The following is a 27,704-nucleotide window of genomic DNA, read 5'->3' on the forward strand; positions in this document are numbered from 1 at the left end:
GATTCTTTCAAAAAACTAAACAGACAAAAACATACCGTTTAGGTCACTAATTTGGGTCTGCAGTTGGAGATGCCGATGCACACTAGCTGACAAGTGGGCCGGTTCGATTGCCGATGTGTCCGTCCAATCAGGGACCTTATTGACCCCGACCTTACGGTTACGGCCACGGGCTCCATCAATTAATCAATCAACCATATAAAACTAAGCAAACCTGTTCTTCCCCATCGCCTCTCCAGCAAATCCCCCAACCTTCGCAAATCGCCGCCGGCCGCCGCCGCCATGGGCGACTACGGCAACGCCATGATGCGGAACCAGGACGCGGGCGTGCAGTCCCGCGTCAAGGCGCAGAGCCGCGCCAACCTCCTCCAGCTCAAGCTCGTAAGCCTTTCTTCGCCTTCGCCGCGCCCCCCCTAAACCCTAACCCTAGCTCCGTTCGATCTCGTTCTCTGTCCTGAGATTTGACCCCCCGCGTTTCCGTCTGGTTGCAGATCGGGCAGAGCCACCCGACGGGGCTCACCACCAACCTGCTGAAGCTGTTCGAGCCGCGGCCCCCGCTCGAGCACAAGCCGCCGCTCGAGAAGCGCAAGCTGCCGGCTTATTCCGGTAAAATCATACGCGCTGCCAACCTGCAATTTCTGTACGCGATTGGTGCGAGCCACGGGCGGCGTTGCTGACAGGCTTCTTGTTTGGTCGGTTTTTGCAGGGATGGCGCAGTTTGTCACGCGGTTTGCGGATCCTGATGACCCCGAGTATGCTCCGCCTGTACCCACATGCGAGACTAGGGTAAGTTCTTCGGCACTGCTCCTGCAGTTTGTGCTGAATTATCGGCACTCTGCAGCGGTATCCTTGTCCCAGGCTATGTGGTCATAATCATATAGACAACCTTATGATGTGCTATTATGTAGTATGATTTTACTATTTGTCACTTGGTGATTAGTCTTTACGGGGGCGTACTTGGGCATTTTAGCTCCACTGAAATAGCGTGTTAAGAGAATAAAGATATTGTTAATGCTTGCTGGCATCAAACCGTTACGCTATCAGGTGTTATCATGTGGATTACGGTACTCCCTCTGGCTCAAATTAATTGATCGCAGCCCAAGAGTATACTATGTACTGGACATAGTATATGGCCACGCGAAATAATTTGGGTCGGAGGGAGTAATGGGGACTTCTTTTTGGGTTCTAGGATGGCTTCTCTCAGATGCTACCCTCCCCCAGCTTCTCACAGAAGCCTGTCTCAGAAGTTTAAACAAATTTGGGAGACGGGCTTCCGGGAGAAGCTGAGGGAGGGTAGCATCTGAGAGAAGCCCTTCTAGAAGCTGAAAAAAGTGGGCCTATACAACAGAGCAGTCATTTGAAATTGACCATCATTTAATGCAAACTTCATTTTTTTTGTAATTACATCTGAATTTACTTCCGAGATGTCAAATAAGCAGATTTAGATTTGAATATTCACATTAGGATGTTACCCTTTTTTCAAGTAAATATTTGTATGAGATCAGTTTAATGTTAAGAACTATTTTGCTCAAATTCCATCCCTTGTTACTGCTCCAAGTTTATCAGTTTTGTACTTATTTGTTACTACTTCTATCTCTAATTTTGTTAGTATCTAATTTTCTGTATACAGGCTGAAAAGAAGGATAGAATCCGCCAACTAAAGCTTGAGCAAGGTGCAGCTAAGGTTGCTGAAGAGCTTCAGAAGTGTAAGTTATTTCTGAAGTCATTACTGCCCATTTTCCTACAATGATCTATTGTGTTGTTGTTAATTTTCAAATTCTTCTATGTAGATGACCCACAAAATGACCCCAATGTCACTGGAGATCCATACAAAACACTCTTTGTTGCAAGACTTGTGAGTATTTTTACTGTGTCATTCAGCCGTATTATTCCGTGGAAACGACATAGTGGATATGTTCTAACTTAACACTTGCTGAATTTGTGAAACTGTTGCAGAACTACGAGACATCCGAGCAGAAGGTGAAAAGGGACTTTGAGGCTTATGGGCCTATTAAAAGGGTAAGTATATGTGGAAAATTCCAGTGCAGGTGAAGTTATTCCACATTGGTAAGGTTTTTAATAAATTATAGGTGGTATGTCATCATGGTTTGGGACTGAAAGGCTTGGTTGTTGGTTGGTAAGTCATCATGGTGAAGTCTGGGAAAATTGTTCCACTGCCTTATGTAGATTCTTCGCAGTTCCTATCACAGAGCGCTATTGGGAAACGACTCATTCTAGGTTTCCTCTTGTTGATTGCACCAAATTAGGAACCTTCGACACCATTTTTTCTTCAAAAAGCTGAAACTTTTGTAAGCTTTGTTCTGTTCAATGTTTTTGGGAAGCTGCAACAATTTTCCAAAGGACATTAAGGAACTGCCCCTCTATGTTCTTTCTGTTTCCATTTTTTGTTGTTAGAAAACTTAGTAGTCCGTATTACTTTACGTAGCAGAGCTATATTATCTCTTTTTCGTGTTTTCTCCACATAGCTTGTACTATAGGCATCTTTCAGTTCGGGAGTTCCTGACACCATTTCTCCCTGAAAGCCTTCTATGAACTATGTGGGAAGTACTACGTCTGTTCCAAATTAAGTGACACAGTTTTTTTCCCCCAAAATGAGCAAACCTGCACACTAAAACGTGTCCAGATACCACCAAATCTGACCAAAGCTGCATCAGTTAATTTGGAACGGAGGCAGTAGATGTGAATGTAGCAAATTGACAGAAGACTTGGTAGATAAGTAAATACGGTTCTGGCGTGGCGGTAATCAGTTAGGATTTCACACTGAATCCTTGGTAAGCCATTTTAATCAGTGACGATTGGTTGAACATGTGAACTGAATCCTTCGTAAGCCATTTTAATCTGTGACAATTGGTTGAACATGTGAGGACTGGCAGATTTTTCTGGTAAACAAATGTGCATGTACAGGTAATTTTGCTGCTCGATTATCAGTCTTTTGTTTCTTAAGAAAAATCCTTGGAACAGAACAAATGATTTGCTTCTGCCAAAAGGCAGTAAGGTAGTGCTTCTTTCATGATTGGTTTTTCCTATCCCACAAATCTCCTGAATTGCTAAACTGGACCAGACAAGCTTGAAGAGGTCTTACAATGGCAGAAGTAAGTGTAGATCATATCATGTCTGAAGCAGCTTATCTGCAGGCGATTTATACACTGAGACTTAATTGGGTAGGTCAGCTGGTGAGTTTAGTATTTATAGTTACTATCCATGAGCTGTTAAGGTACTAGTCTGCTGCCAAGTTCTGCTTCTCATGGAGGAAACAACAGAAAATTATAATGCTGAAGGCATCTCTCAACTCTTAAGAGTTGAAGAATCTTCTTCATTTCCCTGTGTGTAAGGAATACTTACCCATACTGCACTATTATCACCTTGATTCATGTAATTCCTCTGGCTATTTTGTTTGTCTTGATCACAAAGGTTGAAAAAATTATAAGCAACAATGGCGAGGGCAACTTGGTATAGTATTTAGTCTTTTATGTACACTATTCCTTCTTTTAAGTAAGTTCCCTGGTAAGGGGGTTGGTCGTTGAATTTTCCAACATGCGCGAATCGGCCAGACTTCATGTGTTCTTGTGTGCTGGATTTCAATCCTCATGTGGAAGCTCTACATATTCAAGGTTAGCGCGGCTAGTTAGGCTAATGCCTTCCTGTCGTGCACCGTAAAATACATTTTTAGCCAAACTAACTAATGTCTGTAGTGATACCCAGTAGTATTTCTTAAGTTGAATTTACCTTTATTTCTTAGAAGTTGCTAATTACTTTTTTTTGAGCTATGCAGGTACGACTTGTGACTGACAAGGTTACAAATAAACCTAGAGGATATGCATTCGTAGAGTTTGCGCACACCCGGGACATGAAAAGTAAGTTTGTGTGAAGCAACCATCCTACATTGGCTTGTTTTGGCTTTATTGATGTGTGACCATCTTATGCCCCTTGTCACAGGTGCTTACAAGCAAGCTGATGGGAGAAAAGTGGACAACAAGAGGGTGCTTGTTGACGTAGAGCGTGGTCGAACTGTACCAAATTGGCGCCCTAGGAGATTGGGTGGTGGACTTGGATCAAGCAGGATTGGTGGTGAAGATGCTGCCCAGAAGCATTCTTCTAGGTACATTAATTTCCTTATTTTAGTCTCTTAGAATGAATATAAGAATAATTTCTTCTTAGAATGATATAAGAACTGGTCTTGTTGCCTCCAGTATTGATTGCAAATGCCTTTATATTGCTGAATTTTCTTGTTTGTTAGATCACCTTTTGGTCTATTATGTCTCGTATACCTTGTCTTATTAAAGGAATAGTGTACATAAACTTGTAAGTAGTGAGTCTGACATTGTCTGGTTCAGGTTTGATGCTGCATTGTTGCTATGTTAAAATAAACGATAGTACCTTTGGCTGTAGTACATAGTATAGATGGTTTGCAGTAGCAGTGGGGGCTTTAGGACTGATATTCTTCTTTTGTTACACTATAATCTAGTTTGTGCTAATATGACTTGGTTATAATTTATCAGAGAGCTACAGAATGCTGCTGGGCGCCCCAGATCAGAGGAGCCTAGGAGGGATGATCGTCCTGCAGATCGGTAAGCCTTTGATATCCTTACATTGATCGTCTTACAATAATGTTTATATTATGCTTTGATGACATTTTACTTTCGTCCAGGGATCGTGAGAAATCACGTGAAAGGGTGCGGGAAAGAGACCGTGATGAGCGGCCCCGTGAACGATCCCATGACAGGACTCGTGACCCAAGGGAAGAGAGGCCCCACCATAGAGACCGTGAGAGAACTCGGGACAGGGACCGAGAACGAGACCCGGAGAGAGATCGCGGGCGTGACCGCCGTGATAGGGATAGGCACAAGGATCATGGCAGGGACCGAGACCAGGATAGAGATAGGAAACGTGAGCGCTCTCATGGCAGGGGCAGGGACCGTGACAGAGATTACGAGCGTTCAGGTCACGAGCTGGACCCTGCCAGGGACCGAGATTACAAGCGTGCGCGCCATGAACATGACCGTGGTCACTTGCAGGAAAGTGATGCTGATTATGGTAATGGTGATCCCAGCTATAGGCAGCATGAACATCACAGAAGCCATGAGCAGTATGGTTATGGCCAGCCTGAAACTGAGCGGCCAAAGCGACATGATCATTACGGGGATGATTCACACAGTAAAATGCCAACCACTTACCAGGGGCAACCTGACGATGCAGAACCTGAAGGCCCCGAGGAAGGTGAGGCATACTAGTAAGGAATTTGCAGCATAACCGAGCTGGTGAACACAGGAGCTGAAACTTGATAGCTGTGGCAAGTCCTGGGCTGGTTGAACATGGAGCTGAAACTTGATAGCTGTGGCAAGCCCTGCCAACTCTGGTGGTCATTTCAGTGGTTGCCAATGGTTGTGGCTCTGGCTTGGAAGCAAAAATGGTCTGTTGTTGGATATTTAATTATGGTGGGAATGTTTGTTTATTGTATGTTGTTTGTAATAATTAGCCGAATCATACTTGTGGGTTATGGAACTTATTTTGTGATCAATGTAATTTTGTAGACAATCTTCAATCAATGTGAACACGTTACTCTCTTAATGAGGCTATGACAATTTCCGAAGTTGCTGTAATTGTATTTCTGAAGGAGTAGTTTGTTTTTGTTAAATCATGTTATAGTTCGTGAAATTGGAAATCTAACTAACTAGGGGGCTTCTACTTATTCAACTGCCTCCTCTATGCTAAAATAACTTGCTTAATCTTTTTTAGATACAGACATATTTGCAACTAAAATATATCTGTATACTTCAATCTGGATAAAATTGAGCAAGTTATTTTGGGATAGGGGCGGTACTAAATCTAGATACCTTCACATCCTTTTTTTTCGAACTAAGGGAATAGTCAAACTTTGTTGCACCTTACATCTATTGAAATGTACTTGTAATTTATGTGAACAATGAAATGTATACTTGTAATTAGCTGTTACAAACATTGTAAGTAAACATAAAAAACTAAATGCATGTGAGTAGACAAGAAGATCATGATTTGTTCCGCTGCCTAATTTTGACTGTTTTATCACACAACCTGTCTTGAAGAGCAAACGAGTCTCAAAACTTCCATGGTAGACAAACACGGCCCATGTTGTGGTGCTTTGCCAGATGGCTTGTCCAAGGGTTTCGCTCCGTCTGTTTGTCACTCATATTCTTGCTTTTTTTCCCTTCTTTCTGGGCGCACGTCAAAGGTATACCTTAGTTTTATACAACGTCCGTTCATAAAACGATATCGCAAGTTTAAATAAATTAAGATGTATCTAAGCACTTTTCATAAATTAAGATGTATCCATCACATTCGATCTCACCGTTATTGCTCGAGGTCCTGGAAGATCAGGTTGCCTAATCTATCACACATACAATATTTTTGTTAAGAATATCTCCAGTGGCTCCAAAGTGCCTCCCAAAGATTTTTGGGGCACGTCGAACATTTTATCTACCCAAGTGGTGTGTCCCAAAGGCCTTTTCCACCCGGGCGGCCCAATACGCTGTCCGGCGCCACGAGTCCGTCCCCGCTCCACAGGCGATACTCCGGATGCGTCGGACAGAGCGAAAAGCGAGGCGGGCACCCACCTATCGGCGATCAAATCCAGTACGGTTGGTTCCCGCTTTTTATTTCTCGCCGTGCCTCCCATCCCTCCGCCGCTACTCGATTTGCCGACCGTCTCGATGGCCAATCTCTCCGGAGTCGGGAACCATCGTGACGGCTGACTCCCTAGCCATCCCTTTCGTCATCGCCGCTTCGCCAACGCGTCCCAGTACGCTCCGGCAAATCCACCCCTCCTCCGCGCACAGAAGGTGTTCGGCGGCTTGTCTAGTAGGCGCGACACGTCACTGTTCGTTGCCTCCTCTACCGCGGATGAATTTTAACCATTTGTTTTGCTTTAGATATGGATAGTGAGGACGAGATGATCGTCCAAATGATGGAGGACAAGCAAGCCTTCAACGACGACCTTCGAGAGCATCATATATGTCGATCATCGTGTCCCTCCAAAACATGCTTGACACCGACGCGGATAAGAGGAAGAGGCCGCGCCGCGGAGGTTCAAAGGCGTGAATAAAAAATTTGAAGCGCCGACAGAGGATGGAGGGGCATACCATGTTGTACAACGACTACTTCGTAGATGGCGCAACACTAGCCGACAATTTTCGGGGCGCCGGTATAGAATGAGCAAAGGTTTGTTCATGAATATCCTCCACTGCGTTCGACAATTTGACCCCTACTTCAAGCTGAAGCACGACGCCGTTGGCGCGTCTGGGTTCTCGTCGATTCAGAAGTGCACCACCGCCATGAGGATGCTTGCATACGGAGCACCTGCCGATACACATGACGACTACCTTCGCATGAGTGAGTCTACATGAGTGAGTCTACTGCCATTGAATGCATGTATAAGTTTTGCCAAGCTGTGGTGGGAAAGTTTGGCAAATACTACTTAAGAGGGCTAACTAAAGAAGGGACTGCAAGGATCATGGCCCAAAATGCACCGAGTGGATTCTCTAGGATGCTTTAAAGCATCGATTGTATGCACTGGTCATCGAAGAACTGTCTGTTTGCTTGGCAAGGTATATACAAAGGGCGTCAAAAATATTGCAGTGTGGTGCTTGAAGCTGTGACAGATTATGATCTATGGATTTGGCATTCTTTCTTTGGCATGGAGGGATCACACAATAACATCAACGTGTTGTAGCGGTCTCCGATATTCAGCAAACTAGTGGAAGGTCATGCTCCACCATGCAACTATGAGATCAATGGCCACCAATATACCAAAGGATATTATCTAGCCGATGGTATATATCCAAAATGGGCGACTTTCATCAAAACAATCCCGGTGCCATCAGGTCAAAAGAATTGCCACTTTGCTTCGCGACATGATTCTTGTAGGAAGGATGTCGAGCGGGCATTTGGAGTGCTTCAATCTCAATTTGCTATTGTTCGGTACCCTGCTCTAAGCTGGTCTCACGGCTAAATGTGGGAGGTGATGCAAGCTTGTGTGATCATGCACTACATGATCCTCGAGGATGACCACACGAATCGGGTCAGGACACATGTTGGTCCCTATGAGTGTCAGGACGCTCTTGCGGAGGTTGATCATGAGGTGCCTGCAGATATTGCTGACTTCCCCACCATGCAAGCAGAGATCCGTGATAACAATGTCCACGAGCAACTTCAACATGATCTCGTTGAGCATATGTGGAGGGTCAAAGGATTATCAGAATGTGGCGGCGCCGTGATCTAGCCCGGCTTATTATATTTGTTTAATTTATTATTGTTTGTTGTATTTAATTTGAAAACAATTTTAGCAAACATATTTATCTGTATGATATGTTTAATAAAATTGGTTGTGTTTTCGAATACTCTAAAAAAATAGGGCCTCATTTGGTGGGCGCGACTAGACAGCAACGCCCACCAAACGCGACACCAAGCAACAACGTCCCTTAAAAGTTCGATCTGGAGTGATTTGTGGACGCTTTGGATAACGCGACTGGAGATGCTGTAAGAATGCCCTTTCTAAAGAGTGTGGTCGACATGTTTGGGGCATCTCTAACGGGGCGACGCAAATCGGACGCCAAAATCGACCGGTTGCGCCCGTTTGCGTCGGCCCGCAGACGCCGAGATGGTCGCCAGGCCAACAATGTCCGTTTGCGTCGGGGGGAGGGGGGACAGCCCCAGCGGGCCGATGCATTTCATCCGGCGAGGCCGACATGTTCTCTTTTTGTAGGTACTTGAAACCATCTAGGATTCCACTAAGTTTCTATGTTTAATGTGGGAAATTAAACTAGATACCGCAACTTCTTCTTCCTCTTCTTCCTCCTCTTCTTCCTCTTCTTCTTCCTCTTCTTCTTCCTCTTCCTCTTCTTCTTCTTCTTCTTCCGTGGACGCAGGCGACCTTGTCTCTTTCTTTGCCGCTGCCTACTCGGTTGCCTCCTCCGCCTCCAGCAGTCCCCACTTTACATCTACATCCTCTTCCTTCTCCTCCCCCTCCTCGTCCTGGCCGTCGTGGGAAACGGCGTCCCCCTCCTAATCCTCGCCGCCCGTTGGCGGGGAGCTAGAGCCGCTCGGCGTGGAAGCTCTATCCCACCAATGGCGCCATCCCGACGGCTTCCCCTCGCTATCGGTGTCCGATGGCAAAGATAGGTTGCGAATGGCTCGTAGAGATGAATGGTGCAGGCCGGTTGGAGATCCTTAGCGTAGACATAGGGGTCTTACTGAGCGGGGATTAATGGAGGCGCAGATACCGAAGAGGGATGCAGTTGCTCTTCCGCGGGTTCGCGCTACATTCCGATGGTTCGCGCGGCGATTGACGCGGTTGCCACTCCGGCGGTTGCCCTTCCCAACAATTGTTGTGCTTACATTCCCACCGGCTCGAGCTAGGGTCGCTGCCAGGAAGCGAGCGGACGCTCGGCACGACCGCACAACATCCGCGGAGACGCAATGTGCCCCATATTTGCGCCAAATTTGCGTCTCCGCGGACAGCCCGGTTACTATGCGTCGCCCCGCTGAAGTAGGGTGCAGACGTATTTTTAGACCGCGCGGACGCAAACAGACGTCCCCCGTTGGAGATGCCCTTAGAGCATCTCAATCGGCCCGCTCCATAGCCGCCCCGATAGCGATTTGGGGGCCAGCGTGGTTTTTGGGCACGCACCGGTGCGCCCCAAAATGCGCCGGCTAATTTTCAAGCCCAATAGAATCGCCGACATCCCATGTTGGTCCCTTCACGTAGGGTGCGAATCGAGCGCGCCGGCGCCTCGGGACACGTCAGGAAACGAGCGTGGGCTCCGCCTGGTAGCCAGACTCACCGATTTCCCCACCTCCTACCCACGTCCGAGCGGACTCCCACCCCTCTTGATCGCCACCGTCACCGTCGCCGCTGCGCCCCTGCTTGCAATATACATTGCCGCATGTCCAGGAACCATCATCCATCGACACGGATGCCACCCCCTCGACCGGTAGCCGTTGTTTCGCTCGGAACAGAGCTCGCCGCCACCACGGCACAACCGCCCCGCCCGCAAGGTGTTCGTCCGATTGCCACGATGGACAGCGGTGACGAGATGATGGTGCACTATTCACGGAGGAGCAGAACGCTGAGGCTGTCCGGCGGCAACAACAGCAGCGGATTCTGACGAGCATGCGGCGCGTTCGCCAACCTTTCTTCATCGTGTCTCGGCGTGGCAGCTCAAAGCCAGGCAAGAGGAGGAACATCAACCGGCATCGTCAAGCCGACGCAATGCTGCTTGACACCGACTACTTCAACGACGACGCGACTCATTCGCCGAAGGAATTTTGGCGCCGGTTTAGGATGAACAAGAAGTTGTTCTTGATGATTGTCTACGGCGTCAGGGAGTACGACAACTACTTCATGGCTAAGCAAGATTGCACAGATTTGTGGGGCCTCACCTCAATTCAGAAATGCACTGCTGCAATGCGCTATTATGCATACAGAGCTCCTCCAGATACAACCAATGACTACCTACGAATGGCAGAGTCGACATGTACAGAGACTCTCTACAAGTTTTGTCGAGCCGTCACAATGGTGTTTGCTAAAGACTATTTGAGAGCACCAAGGGAAGATAATACAACTCGGATCCTGCAAAAAATGCAGCAAGATGGTTTCGTGGGATGCTCGGAAGCATTGACAATATGCATTGGGGCTGGAAGAATTTCCCTTTTGCTTGGCAGGGGATCTACAAGGGGCATACTGGTGAGTGCAGTGTTATTCTTGAGGCGGTAGCAGACCATGACCTTTGGATTGGGCATGCAGGAACAAACAATGATATCAACGTATTGCACCGCTCTCCGGTGTTTGTCAGGCTAGCTGAGGGACAAGCTCCCACCGTGAACTTTGAGGTAAACGGCCACGCATATAACAAGGGGTACTATCTAGCTGATGGTATCTACCCGACGCATGCTTCATTTGTGAAGACAATTCCGTCTCCAGCAAACGAGATGGACGCTTATTTTGTAACATGCCAGGAAGCAGCTCGCAAGTATGTTGAGCATGCTTTTGGGGTGCTTCAGCAACGTTTCGCCGTTGTCAGGTACTTGCTCTCACTTGGTCCGAGTATCAGATGTGGGAGGTGATGAACGCATGTGTCATCATGCAGAACATGATCATTGAGAGCGAGCGCGACGAACTTGTGCAGGATGATCAACCATTTGATTATCAAGGGCCACTTGCTGAGGTAGAGCATGCACCCCAAGAATTTGTCGTTTTTCTTCATATGCACAATGAAATTCGAGATGCAGGTGTCCATGCACAATTTCAGACGGATCTAGCTGCGCATTTGTGGGCGAGGAGAGGAGCCGCCAACAATGCATGATTTAATTTCTATTTGTTTGAATGTATGAATAATTTAATTTCCATTTATTTAATTGTATGAATAATTTAAGTACTATTTGTTTGATTGTATGAATAATTGAAGTACTATTTGTGTGATTGTATAAATTACTGAATATAGTATGAATAAAATGTGACTGATATGTTGTTTCAAAATATTGTAAAAAGAAAAAAACTTTTGGGGGCCGCCGTATGGAAGGCGTCGGTGTGGGAACAACGTCCCCAAATAGTGGATGCGCTGCCGGCGCCCCCATACAGCAGTGCCGGCTTGGGAAGACATTCGGTTTTAGATGATGTGTGTTGGTGTATTATCAGGCTAATTGCCATGTTCATGGTCACCCACTTCATCGTTCTTGTAGGTATAGCAAGTTGTCGCTAGAAAGGTGGCTTCGAGTTGATCTTTGTATCTCTATTGTAAGACTTTGTGAATAATCTAATAAAGAAAAATTGTGTGGATGCAGAGGCTAAGGGCTATGTTCCATACGACTATTTAAGGAGCGCCGATAGAGATGTCCTTAGAGCATCTCCAGCCGCGTCCCCAAAGGGATTTGGGGCGCGCCGGACAAAAAAACCGTTCCAGCCGTGTCCCCCAAAGCCCATTTTTGTCCGGCGCGCCCCCATACGGTGTTCGGCGCCTCGAGCCCGTCCCCGTCCCACAGGGGACGCTCCGGGCACGCCGGACACAACGAAAAGCGAGGCGAACCGACGCGGGCCTGACGCGTCAGCGGCTCGGAAGCCTAAAACCCCGTCGCCTACCTTTGGTCAAGCGACGTTAATGGCGTCCCTGTTTTCCCAGGCGACGCAGGGACGCGTCTCGTCGTGCATGGCCGCGTGGCCGTCCGCGCCGGCGTTATTGCGTGCAACCACCCGCTGCCGCCGCTGTTTAAAGACGCCCTGCAGTTCTCACCGCTCACAAACCTTCTCGTCGCCGCCGCCTCCCCCTCCCAGATCTTCTCCTCGTCGCTCCAAAAATGTCGAGCTCGTCCTCCCGCAAGATCGCCGCGGCGAACGGCTTCGGCCGCGGCAGCCTCACCGTGCCGGAGGCGTGGGCGCTGTACCACGCCCGGTATCCAGTCCCGCCGGACATGCTGCTGCCAAGCGGCGGCGGCCGGAAGATGGCCGTGAACGGCATTGGCGTTCCGCCGCCGCCGAGCCGCGCACGGACCAATGGTGGGACGCCATCAAGGCCCGTCGGGCTCAACTCACCGCCGAGGAGCGGTTGGATCCGACGTGGGCGGTCAACAACAACGACGCCTGGTGGACGACGTACTTCAAGGCGAAGTACGACATCGAGATGCACAACACCGACGGGCTCGTCGGCGGCCCCAATAGCTAGAACAAGGACGGCCGCGCCCTGTTCTGGGGCATTCCGGGGCGCACCCTCGAGAACGTCATCCGCAGCATCCGCAACGGCGCTCCAAGGCTGGAGATGCCGTCGTCACCGCCGCCGTCTCCTCAATGGCAGCCGAGGAGGACGACGTACTCGTCCTCCTCGCACTCTTCTTCCTCAGGACTGGCGCGATCGACGCCGTCCTCGTCTTACCGGTCGGTGCCGTACACCGTCCCCAAACGGGAGGTGAAGGAGGAGCCAGCGACGACCGTCAACACGAGGCGTGGCGGCAGCCGGCGGCAGCAAGGGAGGCGCGGCGGCGCCCTCCTCATCCCGAAGTCGGAGGTGAAGGAGGAGCCGGAGGAAGCGTCGCAGGCGGCACTGCTGGCGGAGTACGAGCGGCAGCAGCGGCTCATCGCTAGCGGCGACGACCCCGAGGACCGCCAGTGTCGCGGGCGGCGTTCTTGGCGTCCATGAACGACAAGGACGCCTGGAGGGGCGACCTCGACGCGGCGTCGCCTTGTCCATCAGCGACTCCGGCAAGCCGCTGGTGGACCTCACCGACGATGGCGAGGCAGGACCAAGCGGCGCGGTGAAGGACGAGCCCGTCGACAAGCGCGTCAAGTAGGAGGTCGTCACCGACGAGATGTACAACTTCCAGCAGTACTACGACGCCTCCGGCCGCCGCAAGTGGTTCTAGATTAGGTTTAGTTTAAATTTAGTTAAATTTCGTTCGAATCTATGTAAGTTTGGACGAATCTTAATTGAATCTCGTTAAGTTTAAAATTTCCGAAATTTTGTTTGGGGGACGTGACTGGGGAGCGACGTCCCTTAAACGCGGCACGAACGAAACACGTCCCCCAAACGCTCAATCCGGCGCGGTTTGGGAACGCTTTGGGGACGCGGCTGGAGATGATCTTATAAGCTAGAGAAAACAGCATCGGTCGTCCCGTGTTCTTCGCTGAGACAGGCATGTGGATGCAGTCGTACACATGGGTGAGTCACTAGTCAGACAGTCGGTCGACGCCCGCGTGAGGTCAGCGGTGTCAGCCGTAACATGCTTGCGCTATAGGAGAAGATAAGCTTCGTCTGACACGCACCCTGTTCTTAGCGTAGCTTAGCTCCAGAAATCAGCTGGATCCGCGTTGGGACGGTCGCCTCGCGTCCAGAAAAGATTGTCATTTGGTTGGGTTCTTTCTCTCCTGCATTTTGTTTTCTTGGTTCTTCTGAAAGTAGTAAGGCTTCGTATTTTCAGCAGTGTAGAGGAAAATGAGCGCCAGTCGTATCACAGTTACAGAGCAGTCCTCTCTGAATCTCTGATAGCTAACGATTGCTGTATATCAGCAGTGTAGAACGTGTATGCGACAGAAAGCATGATGGCATTTCATCTCGATCGATCTCGGCCTTATGCGCGCGCGCAGCTGGCACGGCCATTGTTTCGACCAAGCGAAGCTGCTCGACAAATCAACCAACAAACGGGTGGGGGTCCCGGCGATCGAGCGACGAGGGCATGTGCTAGCTGAAATCGGAAGTCCCGGCAAGCGTACGGAGCAGACGCCAGCCACCGCTCCGTCCGATCAACGCATCCGAGATCCATCCAAACCTGCAACGGCGGCAAACCCCGTTCTATCTCCGGGTCGATACAAATTGCACCAGCCTACTAGTACGTGACAGCATTGTTGTGGTCGGAATACGCCTGCGCGTGGCGTGAGAGCGGCCAATATCATGCCATCCACTTAATGCAATGCTTTGTGTCGTCATAAACAAATGTCATCAGTTAATTAGAGGGATGTCAAGTTTTTTCTTACTGTAAAGGAATATTAGAGGGATGTGTTGTCTGGGCGAGACGAAAATCGTGAACGCCGTGCTCGCGGAAGCTCGGCGCAATATGACGGGAGAAGGCGAAATTCTAGCGGCATCGCACGACAAAGCTAGGGGTCACCTCCCGTTTTCGGTTACCTCCTTCATTAGCCCCCATCAAAATTCCCCATCTCCCCCCCTCGATATCGATGGCGGCGACGACGCAGATCTACCACCCCGTTAGATTCCTTCCACTCCCGCATGGTACCCTCGTCATCATTTGGAGAATTAGCTCGTCTTCTTGGCCTCCGGCAACAGACCCACGTCACAGTGTGCAGCGAAGACAGAGGTTGATCTCCTTCTTCTCCGATTTCGGCTCCTCTCCGTCATTCGGCATGGCGGGGTAAGCGTCAATCTTCTTATGTACTCTCTAGCCTAGTGGTAAATACATTTACTTAGAACTCCGTAACATCGATTTAGCCGCTTGTCGAGGGTGCTCCTCGGCAATGCCCTCCGATAGGGGCTTAGGGTTGATGGAATCCTGCAAGCTGACACGAGACATCAGTTCACAGACAAGCGGGGAGAGCGATTTACCCAGGTTCGGGGCCCGCGATGAGGTAAAACCCTTACGTCCTGCTTGTCTGTTCTTGATTATGATGATAATGGGTTACAATGGGGTGCCGAATAATTCGGCAGAGATCTCGTCGAGATAGCTAATTACTAGGGTAACCTAGCTCTAAGCTTTGTTGGCTAAGATCGCTAAGATTGGTTGTTTTTTTCCCTCGACGGCCCCTCTCCTAGCCTTTATATAGGAGGCCAGGTCTCAAGAGACCTAGTCGAGTACGACTAGGTTTACAGTAGATCTATCTCCAGACTTTCCTTGTTCGGCTCCTTCCGCGTCTTGTACTTCAAGGAATCTTCCGTTGCACCGCCCCTAGTGGTCCATCTTGCCGTCGAGTGCCTTGATGGGCCTCCAACTAGGAAATACAGGATAGGGCAACATTGGTTACCCGAAGGTTAATGCCCACGTCAGTAGCCCCCGAGTGTCTAGCCGAAGGTAGTTCGGGTAGAGACTAAAGCATGCCTCCACCCAATGTTCTTCTCCTTGATTGTTCTTGTTCTTCTTGAATCTGCATCATCTTCTTCTGTCGGGTGCGCGTCAGCGCTCCCGATGGGAGTAGCCCCGAGTCTAGGTACGGATGCTTGCAATCCGTGCGTAGACTCAAGTTGTACCACTCGAACATTTTGCTCTGCCGAAGTTTTTCCGCGAGTCCTCGTAGATCATCCGATATACTTTCCTCATGCAAGGGATAATGAGTAACGTGCCCAACTTTCGCTGGTTAACTACCGATGGCAAAACAACGTTACCCTACACAGAATCAAGTCCCCGGGCATGATCCTGGAGTGCAAAAAAGTTTCTGTCGGGTGCGCGTCCGGCGCTCCCGATGGGAGTAGCCCTCGAGTCTCGGTGCGGATACTGGCAATCCGTGCGTAGACTCAAGTTGAGCAATCACCTCTTCCTTCAAGGCTTATTTATTTGAGTCTTCACTCTGTCGGATGCGCGTCCGGCACTCCCGATGGGAGTAGCCCCCGAGTCTAGGTGCGGATGCTGGCAATCCGTGCGTAGACTCAAGTTGACCATCCGATACCTTTTCATTTCTTCGAATGCTTTGAGCATTTCTCATGACGTCATTGATGACGCTTTACTAATATCTTAATTTTGACTGACAGGACGTAACCTGCTGGGCCTATTCTTTCTTTGTCTGGCCCTTTTCGCACAGTCACCAAGGCGTCTCCTCGATTTCTGCAATCTTTAATAGAAAAGATCCACTGAATGAACCGGTAGCAACGACACGTGCCCACACAGCTCTCAAGTTCTCCTTAAAATCTCCAAAGGGCGAAAAATCCCTAATCTTCTCCCACATTTTTCGTAGCATCTTCTCGTTCTTCTCCTTCTTCCTCCCTTCGCTACTGCTGCACCGCCACCACTGCTTTTCCGATCTTCCCCAGAACTCGCAATGGTGAAGAAGAAGGGCCTTACTACCGCCGCCAGTTCTACTAGCGGAGGCGCCGCCGCCAAATCTTCCTCGAATCTTCCGAAGGGGAGCGCCCCGAACGCTCCTCCCCCAGCTCCGGCGCCGCCGGCCGCCAAGTTCGGTGGCCAAGCCCGGAGATTGGATAGCGTCAACCGTCACCAAGCATGACGAGAAAAGATCCCGAAGCCTGGGATTAATCTCCTCCGACGAGGGGAATGTGATCTTTCCAGGTGCGATTTCTCGGCCTAATCCCCCTGCTGGCTTTACCATGATGTTCTTGTCGTTCCTATATCGGGGTATTTCGCTCCCCGCTCATGAATTCCTCCTCCATCTCTTGCGAACTTACGAGATCCAATTATGGCAACTCACTCCCAACTCAATCCTCCACGTTGCTGTGTTCACCACCCTTTGCGAGGCATTTCTGGGCATCAAACCTCATTTTGGGCTGTGGAAAAAGATCTTCTATGTGAAGAGATACAACAGTAGTAATGGATCCTTTGTCACCGGAGGGGTGGGGTTTGTAGCTCGTTCGGAGGTTAATTACTTCAATTTCCCAATGAGAGAATCTGTGCAAGGGTGGAGACTGAAATGGTTTTACGTCAAGGATTCCTTGTCACTCGAATCCCAGCTTCCTTGCTTTACCGACGTCCTTGAAGCCAAACCTAAGAATTCCTGGAAGAACATTCTCTCTCCCGACGAAAGAGTAGCAGCCGATGAATTATTTGCCAAATTTCTTCGAATCAAAGAGGCCGATGGCCAAACCATGGTCGGCACAGAGGTGGCAGCAGTGTTTCTGAAATGTCGGGTCCAACCAGTCATGGCCAGAGTTCGTCCGATGTGGTTGTATTCCGGTCCAAAGGATGAGACCAGGGTTAATGCTGCCGAACTGTCGAAAAAGGAATTGCTCGATGAAGTCCGTCGCCTTACTTTATTTAGTCAAGAAGACTCGATCCCATTGATATCTTCGTACAATCCTCTTGATGCCGATCATCCACCACCAGAGGTAACTTTCCCTTTCAAATTCTTATCACGTTATTTTTACTTAGTCAACATAATTACCACTATTCTTATTCGTTTTTCTCTTCGACAGATCCCCATAGTCCCTGGAGATTTGAATGATTCGCCAAACGATACTTCTGAGGGAAGAGGCTCTTCAGTACCCGTTGATTTTCACACTGTCGAGCATACATGCCCAGAGAGCGATCACGATGATCCGATAGATTCCGAAACTGTTCACACCGATCTTCCTCCCTCAGCTGATGACGCTTGCGACACAAAGGGATCAGTGCGTGATGATAACGCTGATCATGATGCCTTTGTTAATGCAGCTGTGGAGGAGACTAGGGCTTCACCCGTGAAGAGATCAACCGGCGGCTTTGCCGACGAAGACGATCTCCTCGATATGTAAGTACCTTCTTCCTTTTTGCTATATTTTGTCCCATTGTTTCTCGCATTCTTTTCATAACTTCTGTTGACCATTTCCTTTTTGTAGTGACGAAGGTTTCGCTGAGCCTCCGTCTAAGAAAGCCAGATCTGATGCTGTTCCGCCGGCCGTTGCCGCTTCCGAAGCTTCGGCTCCTAAGGCAGCTCCCGCGGCTCAGGCATCGACTGCTTCTTCCCTTTCCAAGGGGAAAGATGTTCCTGCCGCCACCACGACTCCTCCTTCTGTAAGTCCTTTTTGAATACAATGTGAATTTCTTGAAATGTGCCTTGTCTAACGATTCTTTGTAAAACATCCTCTTTTCCTTAAGGATCTGCGAGGTGTTATATCTTCTTTGGAGGCCTTTGCCTCTCAATTTACCTCTCTGGAAGCGGACAAAGTTCGACTGCAGGAGGAAGTTAAATCTTCCTCTTCGAAGTTGGACGGCGCCATTAAAAAGGCTGCCACGGCTCGCCAGGAGGTCGACTCCCTGAAAGAGGAGCTGGGCAAACTGAAGGAGAGGCTAAAAGAGGAGGAAGCTCGGGCAGCTGAAAAGGATGAGCTCCTTCGCCGATCTTCTTTGGCTCTACTTGGTAAGCTCTTTTATACACCTCTGTCGATTATTACTCTTATGGATTCGTTCCTTTATCAATGATCTTTTCCAATTCATTTTCTTGTAGAAGCCGCCAACATTCCTGTCTGCTGCCTTGGACAAAGTTCCAAACAACTCTCCGGCAAATGGTGTGTCGATGGCTCTCGCCTCCCACCAGCTTACGCGGGAGCTTCTTGAAAAGGGAAAAGGTGCCCTGGCGCGGATGCACTTGATGATTTTCCCCAAGATCAAGTAGGACAAAACTCTGGGGCAGTTGATTGATGCCTTCGCGATTGACACCAAGGAGGTTATCGAGGTATTCAAGCGTACTTCGCGTACCTATGGTGCCCTCCTTGCCTTCCAACTTATGATGGGTCACGGCTTTAAGGCTGACATCGAAGAAATGACTAAGGAGCTGCCGAAAGAGCAAGATGGGCAATTTGTTGACTTAAGCGCCTTTAAAACGTCTGCCCTTACTTGCGCTCGCCAGCTCCTTGAGCTAGTTTCGTCAAGGAAGACATCGGCTGGACCCAGTTTATCGACTCAGACCCAAGCCCCTTGATTTTTGTAACAAACTTATCTTCGAGCTGATGTGAAACATTGTTTTGTTGCAAAACTTATGTTTGTAATAAACTCCGTGCTGGCGATGTTGCTACCACACCTTTATTATGATATTTTTACTTGCACTTCTCCCGATGGGAGTTACTTCGGGTGCTCAATTTGACCATATCCGTCATTCTTTTTAACGCTGTTTCCTGCAGGTTTTCCCAGTGCCCTCATTTGTCGACGACCCTTCGGGTGCTCTTCCTGAAGGTGATCGGATCCAGTGTATGAGGGATCGGATCACTCAGATGGAAAAGGACCTGCGCAACACTTATGCCTTAGCTGCTATTCTCAATAAGAAGAGCGAGATTGCAGCCGAAGTGGAGCGGTACGCTCTTACTGAGCTGCATAAAGCTACCGAGAGTTTGAACTGTAAGTTTCTTGATCCCTGCGCCCTTTTGTCAACAACGCCTTGTCTGATCCTCTATTTATTCCTTTGCCGTCATAGCTCGAACCGTGCGGAAGAGAACAAACGGATTCACGAGCGTGTGCACGCTTTAACCCAGTTGTCCTCGGCCGAAGAGATTTTACGGCGGGAACACTCGAAGGCTTCGGCTGTCGCACTATTTCAGGATCGGGTTCAGCAAGTCCACCATTTCTTTGACAAGTGATACAAAGCTATGAGGGTGGTTTGGAAGACGATGTTCCCTTTAAACGCAATTCCCCCTACGCTGCTGACTTTGATGTCTGAGTTCGGAAATGCCAAGAAGATTCGAGACTTGGTGCGAGCTCAAGTTTTCGCAGGGGCCAGGTTTGCACTTGCCCTTGTGCTTGCACGTTATCCCTCGGCAAATCTGCTTGCCATTGCCAACACGGTTGGTGACTTGGATACTCTGTATCCGAAGGTATTGCTGTCTGCCAATATAATTGTCGACAAGCTCGAGGAGTATTCGAAGGTACCTGAAGAAAGAGAAACTCCACAAAGGTAACTTCAGGGATTAGGGTTATTTTGTAAATAGGTTATTTTGGCTACTTCATCCAAGTGTTAAGCCGAAGCTTTTTATTCGGTAGATACATGTGTATGTACTTTTACCGTGTTGTTGCCGTTGGCAATTTTTGAGGGAGCAAATCTTAATTGTCCGTTTAAGCGTTTTTTCGTATTCGTTGGTCAGCAAACGTTTGAGTGATCAGCTCGTGTTGCAGGTCTTGCTAAACCCATTGTATGTGCAACTTTGCTTTCAACCGATGTATGTTTCGACAGTCACTCCCGAATTTTTCGGGTGCAATGATTCTGCCGATGAGCCCGTTGTTCTTTGATATCTCCATAAGTAAAATATCGAACGTGGGTTGTGTGTATTTCCAAAACTCTTGCTATTTTCGGCACTCGTAGAGGCATCTATAGCAGAGGGAAGGATTAACATTCTTGTTTGCTTTGTATCTTTTAGCACTCGTAGAGGCTTTTCTTTTTGGAGCACGATCTTCTGCCACGTACTATGTTGCATAGTGATGCGGCTTTAGACGTTTTGAATTACTGCAATGCTGAACAAAGGATCAAAGCTTTAAGTTTTCATTAATAAGGTAAGCACGAGACTAGAGGGCGAAAAAAGGAAGGCCCTGTTTAAAATAAAGGGGAAACAATTAAACGCTGATAAATTGCTTAAGCAAGGAAGGGGTTCTTCTCATTTTCTGGCTTTTTCACCACGTTAGTGGTTGCTGCAGCGTTGTTGATTTCGCCGGAGTCGCGGGCAATGGTTGCCAGCGTCTTGCTGTCTCCTATGTCTTCTGTGCCATCAACTGCCGAACCTTTTGCTGCCGAAGCTTTTGCTGCCGAAGCTTCTGCTGCCGAAGCTTTAAGAGCAAGGTCAGCTGGCTTCTTCTTGGTTTCCCTAACATCTTTTTCCTCCTTGATTTCACATAATGATAGCTTGGGCAGAGGGTCAACGATTTCTTGTTGTGACCCAAACTTCGCAGCAATCCTCTGAAAGTTGTGATCACAATTGTCCGAGCGTGAAAAACTTCCATAGACTGTGATGTTTGTCCCGTTGTTCCCAGGCATTTTCAGCTTGAGGTATGCATAGTGCGGCACAGCCATGAACTTGGCATAAGCTGGTCTCCCGAGTATAGCGTGATACTGTGACTCCCATTTCACTACTTCAAACTCGATCTTTTCCTTCCTGAAATTGTCGGTTTTGCCAAAGACGACATTCAGGTAAACTTTGCCAAGAGAGTAGCCCGGTGCGGTTGAAAGGATCCCATGGAAGCAAGTGTCTGTTTCTTCTAGCATCCTCATGGTGATCCCCATACTTTTGATTGTGTCGACGAATATCAGGTTTAACCCGCTTCCACCATCCATGAAGACTTTGCTCATCTTGAACCCCCCGATTTGTGCCTCGACTACTAAGGCAGCGTGTCCTGGTTTTGGTATGGTCATCGGGTGATCTGCTCGACTGAACGTAATGTTCTGAGAGGACCACTCGACATACTCGGGGATGTTTGCCATGATGCTTTACGCCGGGTTAATCTCTCGGGTGAGCTTCTTCATCTCTCTTCTCGAGACACCTGTCCTATGGATCATGCTCATCTGCCCACGTGGTGGTGGAAACGCCTCGTTGGGTTGATGAGGTTGAGCCTGCTGGACTTGATGCTGCGGTGGAGGTGGGGGTGGTGGTGGTAGCGGTTGCTGGCCTGACTGCTGGATGAGTTTGTGCATGTCAAGGAACTGCCGACAGTCCCTGAGCAGGTGACTCGACTTTGTTTTGCCATCCTTGGAATCGACATACGAGTGCAGGTAACAGGGGGCGTTGATCTGCTCAGCGTAGGGCAGTTCGGGAGTCCTCTGCTGCCGTGGTTTATAGTTGCCACGGTTCCCAGAGTTGTTCCGATTACCGTCCTGTCGATCGTCTCTTCTTTCGTCATATCGATCGTCCTGCCGATCAGAGTACCCTGCGGCTACCAGGTTGTTGTCATCATAGTTGCGGTTCTTCCTTCTCTTGTGACGATCCCTTCGGCCACCCGAGTCGTGCTTCGGCTGGTCATCGTCTTCATCGTCACTGCGCTATCGTGGCCTTCGCACGTTGTCCTCACCATCAGCCCAACTGTTGGCGATTTCCATTAACTTGGTTATGGTTTTTGGCTTTTTGCGTCCGAGTTCTTCTATGTAACTTTCACGCCGGACGCCATCGCTGAAAGCGTCGATTGCTCTGTCGACAGATACATCTTCGGCAGCGTTTAGGAGTTTGGTGAATCTCCCGATGTATGAGCGCATCGACTCTTTTTGCTTTTGCTGGCAGTTTTGTAACTCTTCAATTCCGACGGGTCTCTTGTATGTTGCTTGGAAATTGGCAACGAAGGCGTCTACTAGGTCGTCCCATGATTTAATGGAACCCTTCGGTAGCCCCCTTAGCCAGGCTCGCGCTGAATCCTTCAAGTAGAGCTGCAAGCACTGCATTGCTGCTATCTGGTTCCCCTTATGCAGAATCACATTCTGCAGGTAGTCGTCTATCCAAGATCTTGGTTCCTGCTGCCCATCGTATTTGGCAGCATCGGTAGGAGTGGGCTTGAAATTTTTGGGCGGCATCGTCTCGCGGATTTTGTAACTTAAACAGTCGGCTCCCCTGAGTTCGTCGTCGTACTCCTGATCCTCATCCGAAGAATCACTATCGTTGTCCTTCCTAGTGGCGCGTCGTCGCCTTGCTTTGTCGATCCTGCTCTGGGTGATTTCATCCCGAGCATCTCTCGAATGATGTTTTGAACCACTAGCCTGCACCGTGGTCTTTTCCTTTTGCGGAACTAGATTATTTCCCAATATCGCGAGACTTTCCAGGGCGCCTCGATGAGCTTGAGCCATGGATCCTTCAGGGCGCTGGTTGATGAGGTACGCATCGAGGTTGGTTGTTGCTCCTGCAATGGTTTTCGGCCGTGGCATGCCTGCGGTGTCCGTAGTTATAAAAGACTTGGTCAGGTTTGACGTGATTTCTCTAGCGTCATCTTCCGAGAGCCTGGATAGCCTCGACCGGTGTTTGCCTGCCCCCTGAGTATTTCGAGAGGCGCTCCCTTGCGAGCCCCTTCGTCGTTCGCTGGATCGATCTACCGCAGATAGGCGTCTCTCGAGGGTGGCTTGCTCTTTCGATAGGTGCTCCCGGTTTTTCTCTAGTATAGAGCGATAAGCATTGAGGGTTCCAACCGAGGTTCCTGCGGGGAGCGGTGTGTTGTTGAGTACTGCTGCCCTGGCGGCTGCCCACTCCTCGTCCGCGATGGTGTAGTCGCTGTCGTGGTTGCTAGCGCTGTTTTCGAAACTTGCCCGTCTACTGGAACGAGGAGTATGGTCTTTGTCTCCTCTGTGCCTTGTGTTTCCCGTGTTATTGGCGACATAAACCTGATGGTATGCCGTTCTTCGGGTGGTTCCTTGGACGATGCTGTCGATACTGTCCTCTCCCGATGAATACTGGGCATTGCAGATGAACGGCGTGTCGCTCGATCCCAGCCCGTGCCTGGTGTCGCATTTCAAGCAGTAGTACGAAGTTAACTCCGAAGATGCGGGATCGTCGGATCCTACCGACATGGAAGACACGGAACGGGGAGTCGAGGGCGCGGGTGAACTCGTCGAGCCTGTCAGACCAGCCGAAAGGTCGAGTGATGATGACGCGCTTGGACTCGTCGATCTGGAAGTGGGCGATTCCAGCAGTCGAAGGATTCCTTCCGCGTTGACGTTGTAGTGGACGCTGCCGAAGGTCATCTCCGTGTTTCCTTGTAGATCTGAGAAGTTTGAGCGGGAGGAATCGCTGTGCGGGGTGAACTCATAGGAGCCGAACCGAATCGGGCTTCCCAGGTTTGGCGATGACGGTGTCGATGAAGTTGCTGATGAAGTTGCCGGTGAAGTCGCCGGTGTTATGATTGGATCTGCCGATAACCGATCTTGTGCCGACAGGGTTCCCACAGACGGCGCCAATTGTCGAGGGTGCTCCTCGGCAATGCCCTCCGATAGGGGCTTAGGGTTGATGGAATCCTGCAAGCTGACACAAGACATCGGTTCACAGACAAGCGGGGAGAGCGATTTACCCAGGTTCGGGGCCCTCGATGAGGTAAAACCCTTACGTCCTGCCTGTCTGTTCTTGATTATGATGATAATGGGTTACAATGGGGTGCCGAATAGTTCGGCAGAGATCTCGTCGAGATAGCTATTACTAGGGTAACCTAGCTCTAAGCTTTGTTGGCTAAGATCGCTAAGATTGGTTGTTTTTTCCCTCGACAGCCCCTCTCCTGGCCTTTATATAGGAGGCCAGGTCTCAAGAGACCTAGTCGAGTACGACTAGGTTTACAGTAGATCTATCTCCAGACTTTCCTTGTTCGGCTCCTTCCGCGTCTTGTACTTCAAGGAATCTTCCGTTGCACCGCCCTAGTGGCCCATCTTGCCGTCGAGTGCCTTCATGGGCCTCCAACTAGGAAATACAGGATAGGGCAACATTGGTTACCCGAAGGGTAATGCCCACGTCACCACTCCTAATTGGATATCCATTTGATTAGGACAACCACATCCAGCTTCTGCATCATGCCGCAACACTCATCGCTATCATTCAGGTTTGGATTCTGCTGCTGCACAACAGAGCAATCAGGCGTGCTGCCTTTTCTCGTCTCACATACAACCCAATGTCACCACGAGATCAGGGGAGGATTGCAAACTACATCTAAAATTGCAACAATGTAGAGACCATCCAAACGGTTTGAATGAGAAAGAGCCCCTTTCTACGCACTTATCAAAACATTCAGGGACAGAGGACTACTTCAAGATAGCATCCACACCTCTATAGAAGAGCAAGTAGCTATGTTTGTTCATGTTGTGGGTCATAACCAGAGGCTTGGAGTGATCCATATCACATTCAAGCAACCAATGGAGTCTATTTCTCTCAACTTTTAGCAGGTGTTGTTTGCTGTTGAAGAGCTCAGAGGTGAAACGATCAGGTCATCATCCAAGAACACACCCCCAAGATCAAGAAAAAGTACAGATGGTGGCCATACTTCAAGGTGAATAATAATTACATTCTTTAATTTCTTCATACTAGTGCTATGGTTAGAAACATGACTGCCTATTGGTTACTTCACGGGATTACACTGGGGCTATTGATGGTGCTCATGTGAAAGCAAGGGTTCCCAAAGAGAAGTCCTAAGAGTTTAGGGGGGTGAAGCACTACACCAACCAGAATGTGCTAGCTGTTGTGGATTTCGATCTGAAGTTCACATATGTGCTAACTGGTTCGGAGGGTTCTGCTCATGATGAAAGCATCCGGGCTGACAACTTGTCTAGCCTGATGAGTTGAAAATCCATGATGGTAAGTGAACGGATCGTAGCGAACAAGAGAGGGGGGGGGGGGTTAATGGGCGCTACGCAATTTTTAGTCTTTTTCGCATTTTAGTGCAACGGAAGATAAAGGTGATAGCTTTAGTGGTGGAGATGTTCCTAGTATGATCCTAGGCTAGTGCAACAAGTAAAGGAACCAAACAACAATAACAACGATGAGGAACGAGACAACCGGAGGGCGCGGAGTCGAGGCGAGGATTTGTTTCCCGCAGTTCCTCCCACAAGAGGGAGTACGTCTGCGTTGAGGAGGTGCTAGTCTCACACAAGAGACTAGGCGGCCACACCACGAAGGAAGGCATCACCTTCTTCTTCAAGAGAGCTCCACAAAGGGGCTCCCTTTTCTCCACTAAGGCACCGATCGAGGCGGTGGTTCCTTCACAAGGTTGGGGCGAGCTCCACAACACTAGGAGGCTCCCAATACCCTATGGGGCTAGCACAACTCCAAGCTAGCCTCCATAGGAGCACTTCATCCAAGATCCCACCATAGGAACCCTAACAACAAGATCCACTAAGGACTAGCACGAATTGGTGAAAACTCTCTTGGTAGATCGATAGATCGGGGCCTCCTCCACCACTCCTCAAAGTATGGGCAAGATTGGTTGGGTAGGTGGGGAGATCCACTAAGTTTGAGCTCAGGAACAATGGAGGAGAGAAGAAGAGAAGAGCTAAAAACGAGCTGGGGAAGAAGGGTCCTTTATATAGGGCCCCTCAAATCCAACCGTTATGTTCAGTTTCTGCCTAAGCGGTAGTACCGGTTTGGTGAGCGGTAGTACCGCTCTGGATTCGAAATTCCCCACAGATCTGGCCACGTGGACGGAGAGCGGTACTACCGCTTGAGGTACCGCTTGAGGTACCGCAATGGCCTCGGGGGCTTACTGGATCCCAAGCGGTACCGAAGCGGTACCACAGCGGTAGTACCGTAACTAATGTTACGGTACCTAAGCGGTACCCAGGCGGTAGTACCGCTCTCAAGCGGTACTACCGCACAAGGTACCATAGAGGTACCGTAGCCTGTTCTATGGAACTTTTCAGTGTAATCTCCAGAGCGGTACTTTGGAGCGGTACCAGTAGGGTAGCAGTACTATCGCTTCTGGTACCGGTAGTACCGCTTTGACTGAAACTAATTTTTCCTCTTTTCCTCTCCAACCATGTTACCTCGCGACACACACACAAGACCAGAAAATCTATACACTACGCTTCAGTCCTCCGATCATGACGTGTTCAGCAAGGGCACCGTGCACTTGTAAATCTAACAAAGACAATCTTTGTGCACGGTTAAATTCATTCAAGTGTTGTCATCAAACGCACAAAACCCGGGATATAGATCTTGCTCTTTCAATCCCCCCCTTTTTGGTGTTTGATGACAACACAATAATTTGCAAAATAGCATAGGATATTATGATAAAGTTTCTTGATTTGCAAAAAGTAGACGGAGCTCCCCCTAGATGTGTGCATATTTGGAATATGAATTTGTATACAAATGCACACATCCTAGAGGAACAACTCCCCCTAGATTCTACAAACCATGCACATATGCCACAAGGATATTTGACAAGATTATAAAGCATATGCACAAGATGGAGGCAACACATGATCATGCAAAGAGCTTTGGGTGGATTTGTCATACCTTTGCCTTGAGAAAACCCAAGCTCACACTAAGTGCCTCCATAGAATTGGTGTAGCCAACTGATGACGTGTAAAGCACACGCTCGTTGGGAACCCCAAGTGGAAGGTGTGATGCGTACAGCAGCAAGTTTCCCTCAGTAAGAAACTAAGGTTTATCGAACCAGTAGGAGTCAAGAAGCACGTTTAAGGTTGTTGGTGGCGGGATGTAGTGCGGCGCAACACCAGGGATTCCGGCGCCAACGTGGAACCTGCACAACACAACCAAAGTACTTTGCCCCAACGAAACAGTGAGGTTGTCAATCTCACCGGCTTGCTGTAACAAAGGATTAGATGTATAGTGTGGATGATGATTGTTTGCGAGAAAATAGTAAAGAACAAATATTGCGATAGATTGTATTCGATGTAAAAGAATGGACCGGGGTCCACAGTTCACTAGAGGTGTCTCTCCCATAAGATAAATAGCATGTTGGGTGAACAAATTACAGTCGGGCAATTGACAAATAGAGAGGGCATGACAATGCACATACATGATATGATAAGTATTGTGAGATTTAATTGGGCATTACGACAAAGTACATAGACCGCTATCCAGCATGCATCTATGCCTAAAAGTCCACCTTCAGAGTTATCG

The 27,704-nt window shown here is 49.0% G+C and overlaps 1 protein-coding gene across 1 annotated transcript; it reads left to right on the forward strand.

Moving 5' to 3' along the window:
- Positions 1-252: 252 nt before the first annotated feature.
- LOC124705862 (U1 small nuclear ribonucleoprotein 70 kDa-like) lies at positions 253-5,586 on the forward strand. Its single transcript, XM_047237556.1, has 10 exons — positions 253-378; positions 489-603; positions 704-783; positions 1,628-1,703; positions 1,788-1,852; positions 1,954-2,016; positions 3,791-3,872; positions 3,955-4,117; positions 4,518-4,586; positions 4,667-5,586. Exons 1-10 carry the CDS (start codon positions 280-282, stop codon positions 5,247-5,249), a joined length of 1,395 nt encoding a protein of 464 aa, XP_047093512.1. The 5' UTR covers positions 253-279; the 3' UTR covers positions 5,250-5,586.
- Positions 5,587-27,704: the final 22,118 nt, after the last annotated feature.

The sequence above is a fragment of the Lolium rigidum genome, chromosome 4, assembly GCF_022539505.1.
Source record: "Lolium rigidum isolate FL_2022 chromosome 4, APGP_CSIRO_Lrig_0.1, whole genome shotgun sequence".
Lineage (NCBI taxonomy): Eukaryota > Viridiplantae > Streptophyta > Magnoliopsida > Poales > Poaceae > Lolium > Lolium rigidum.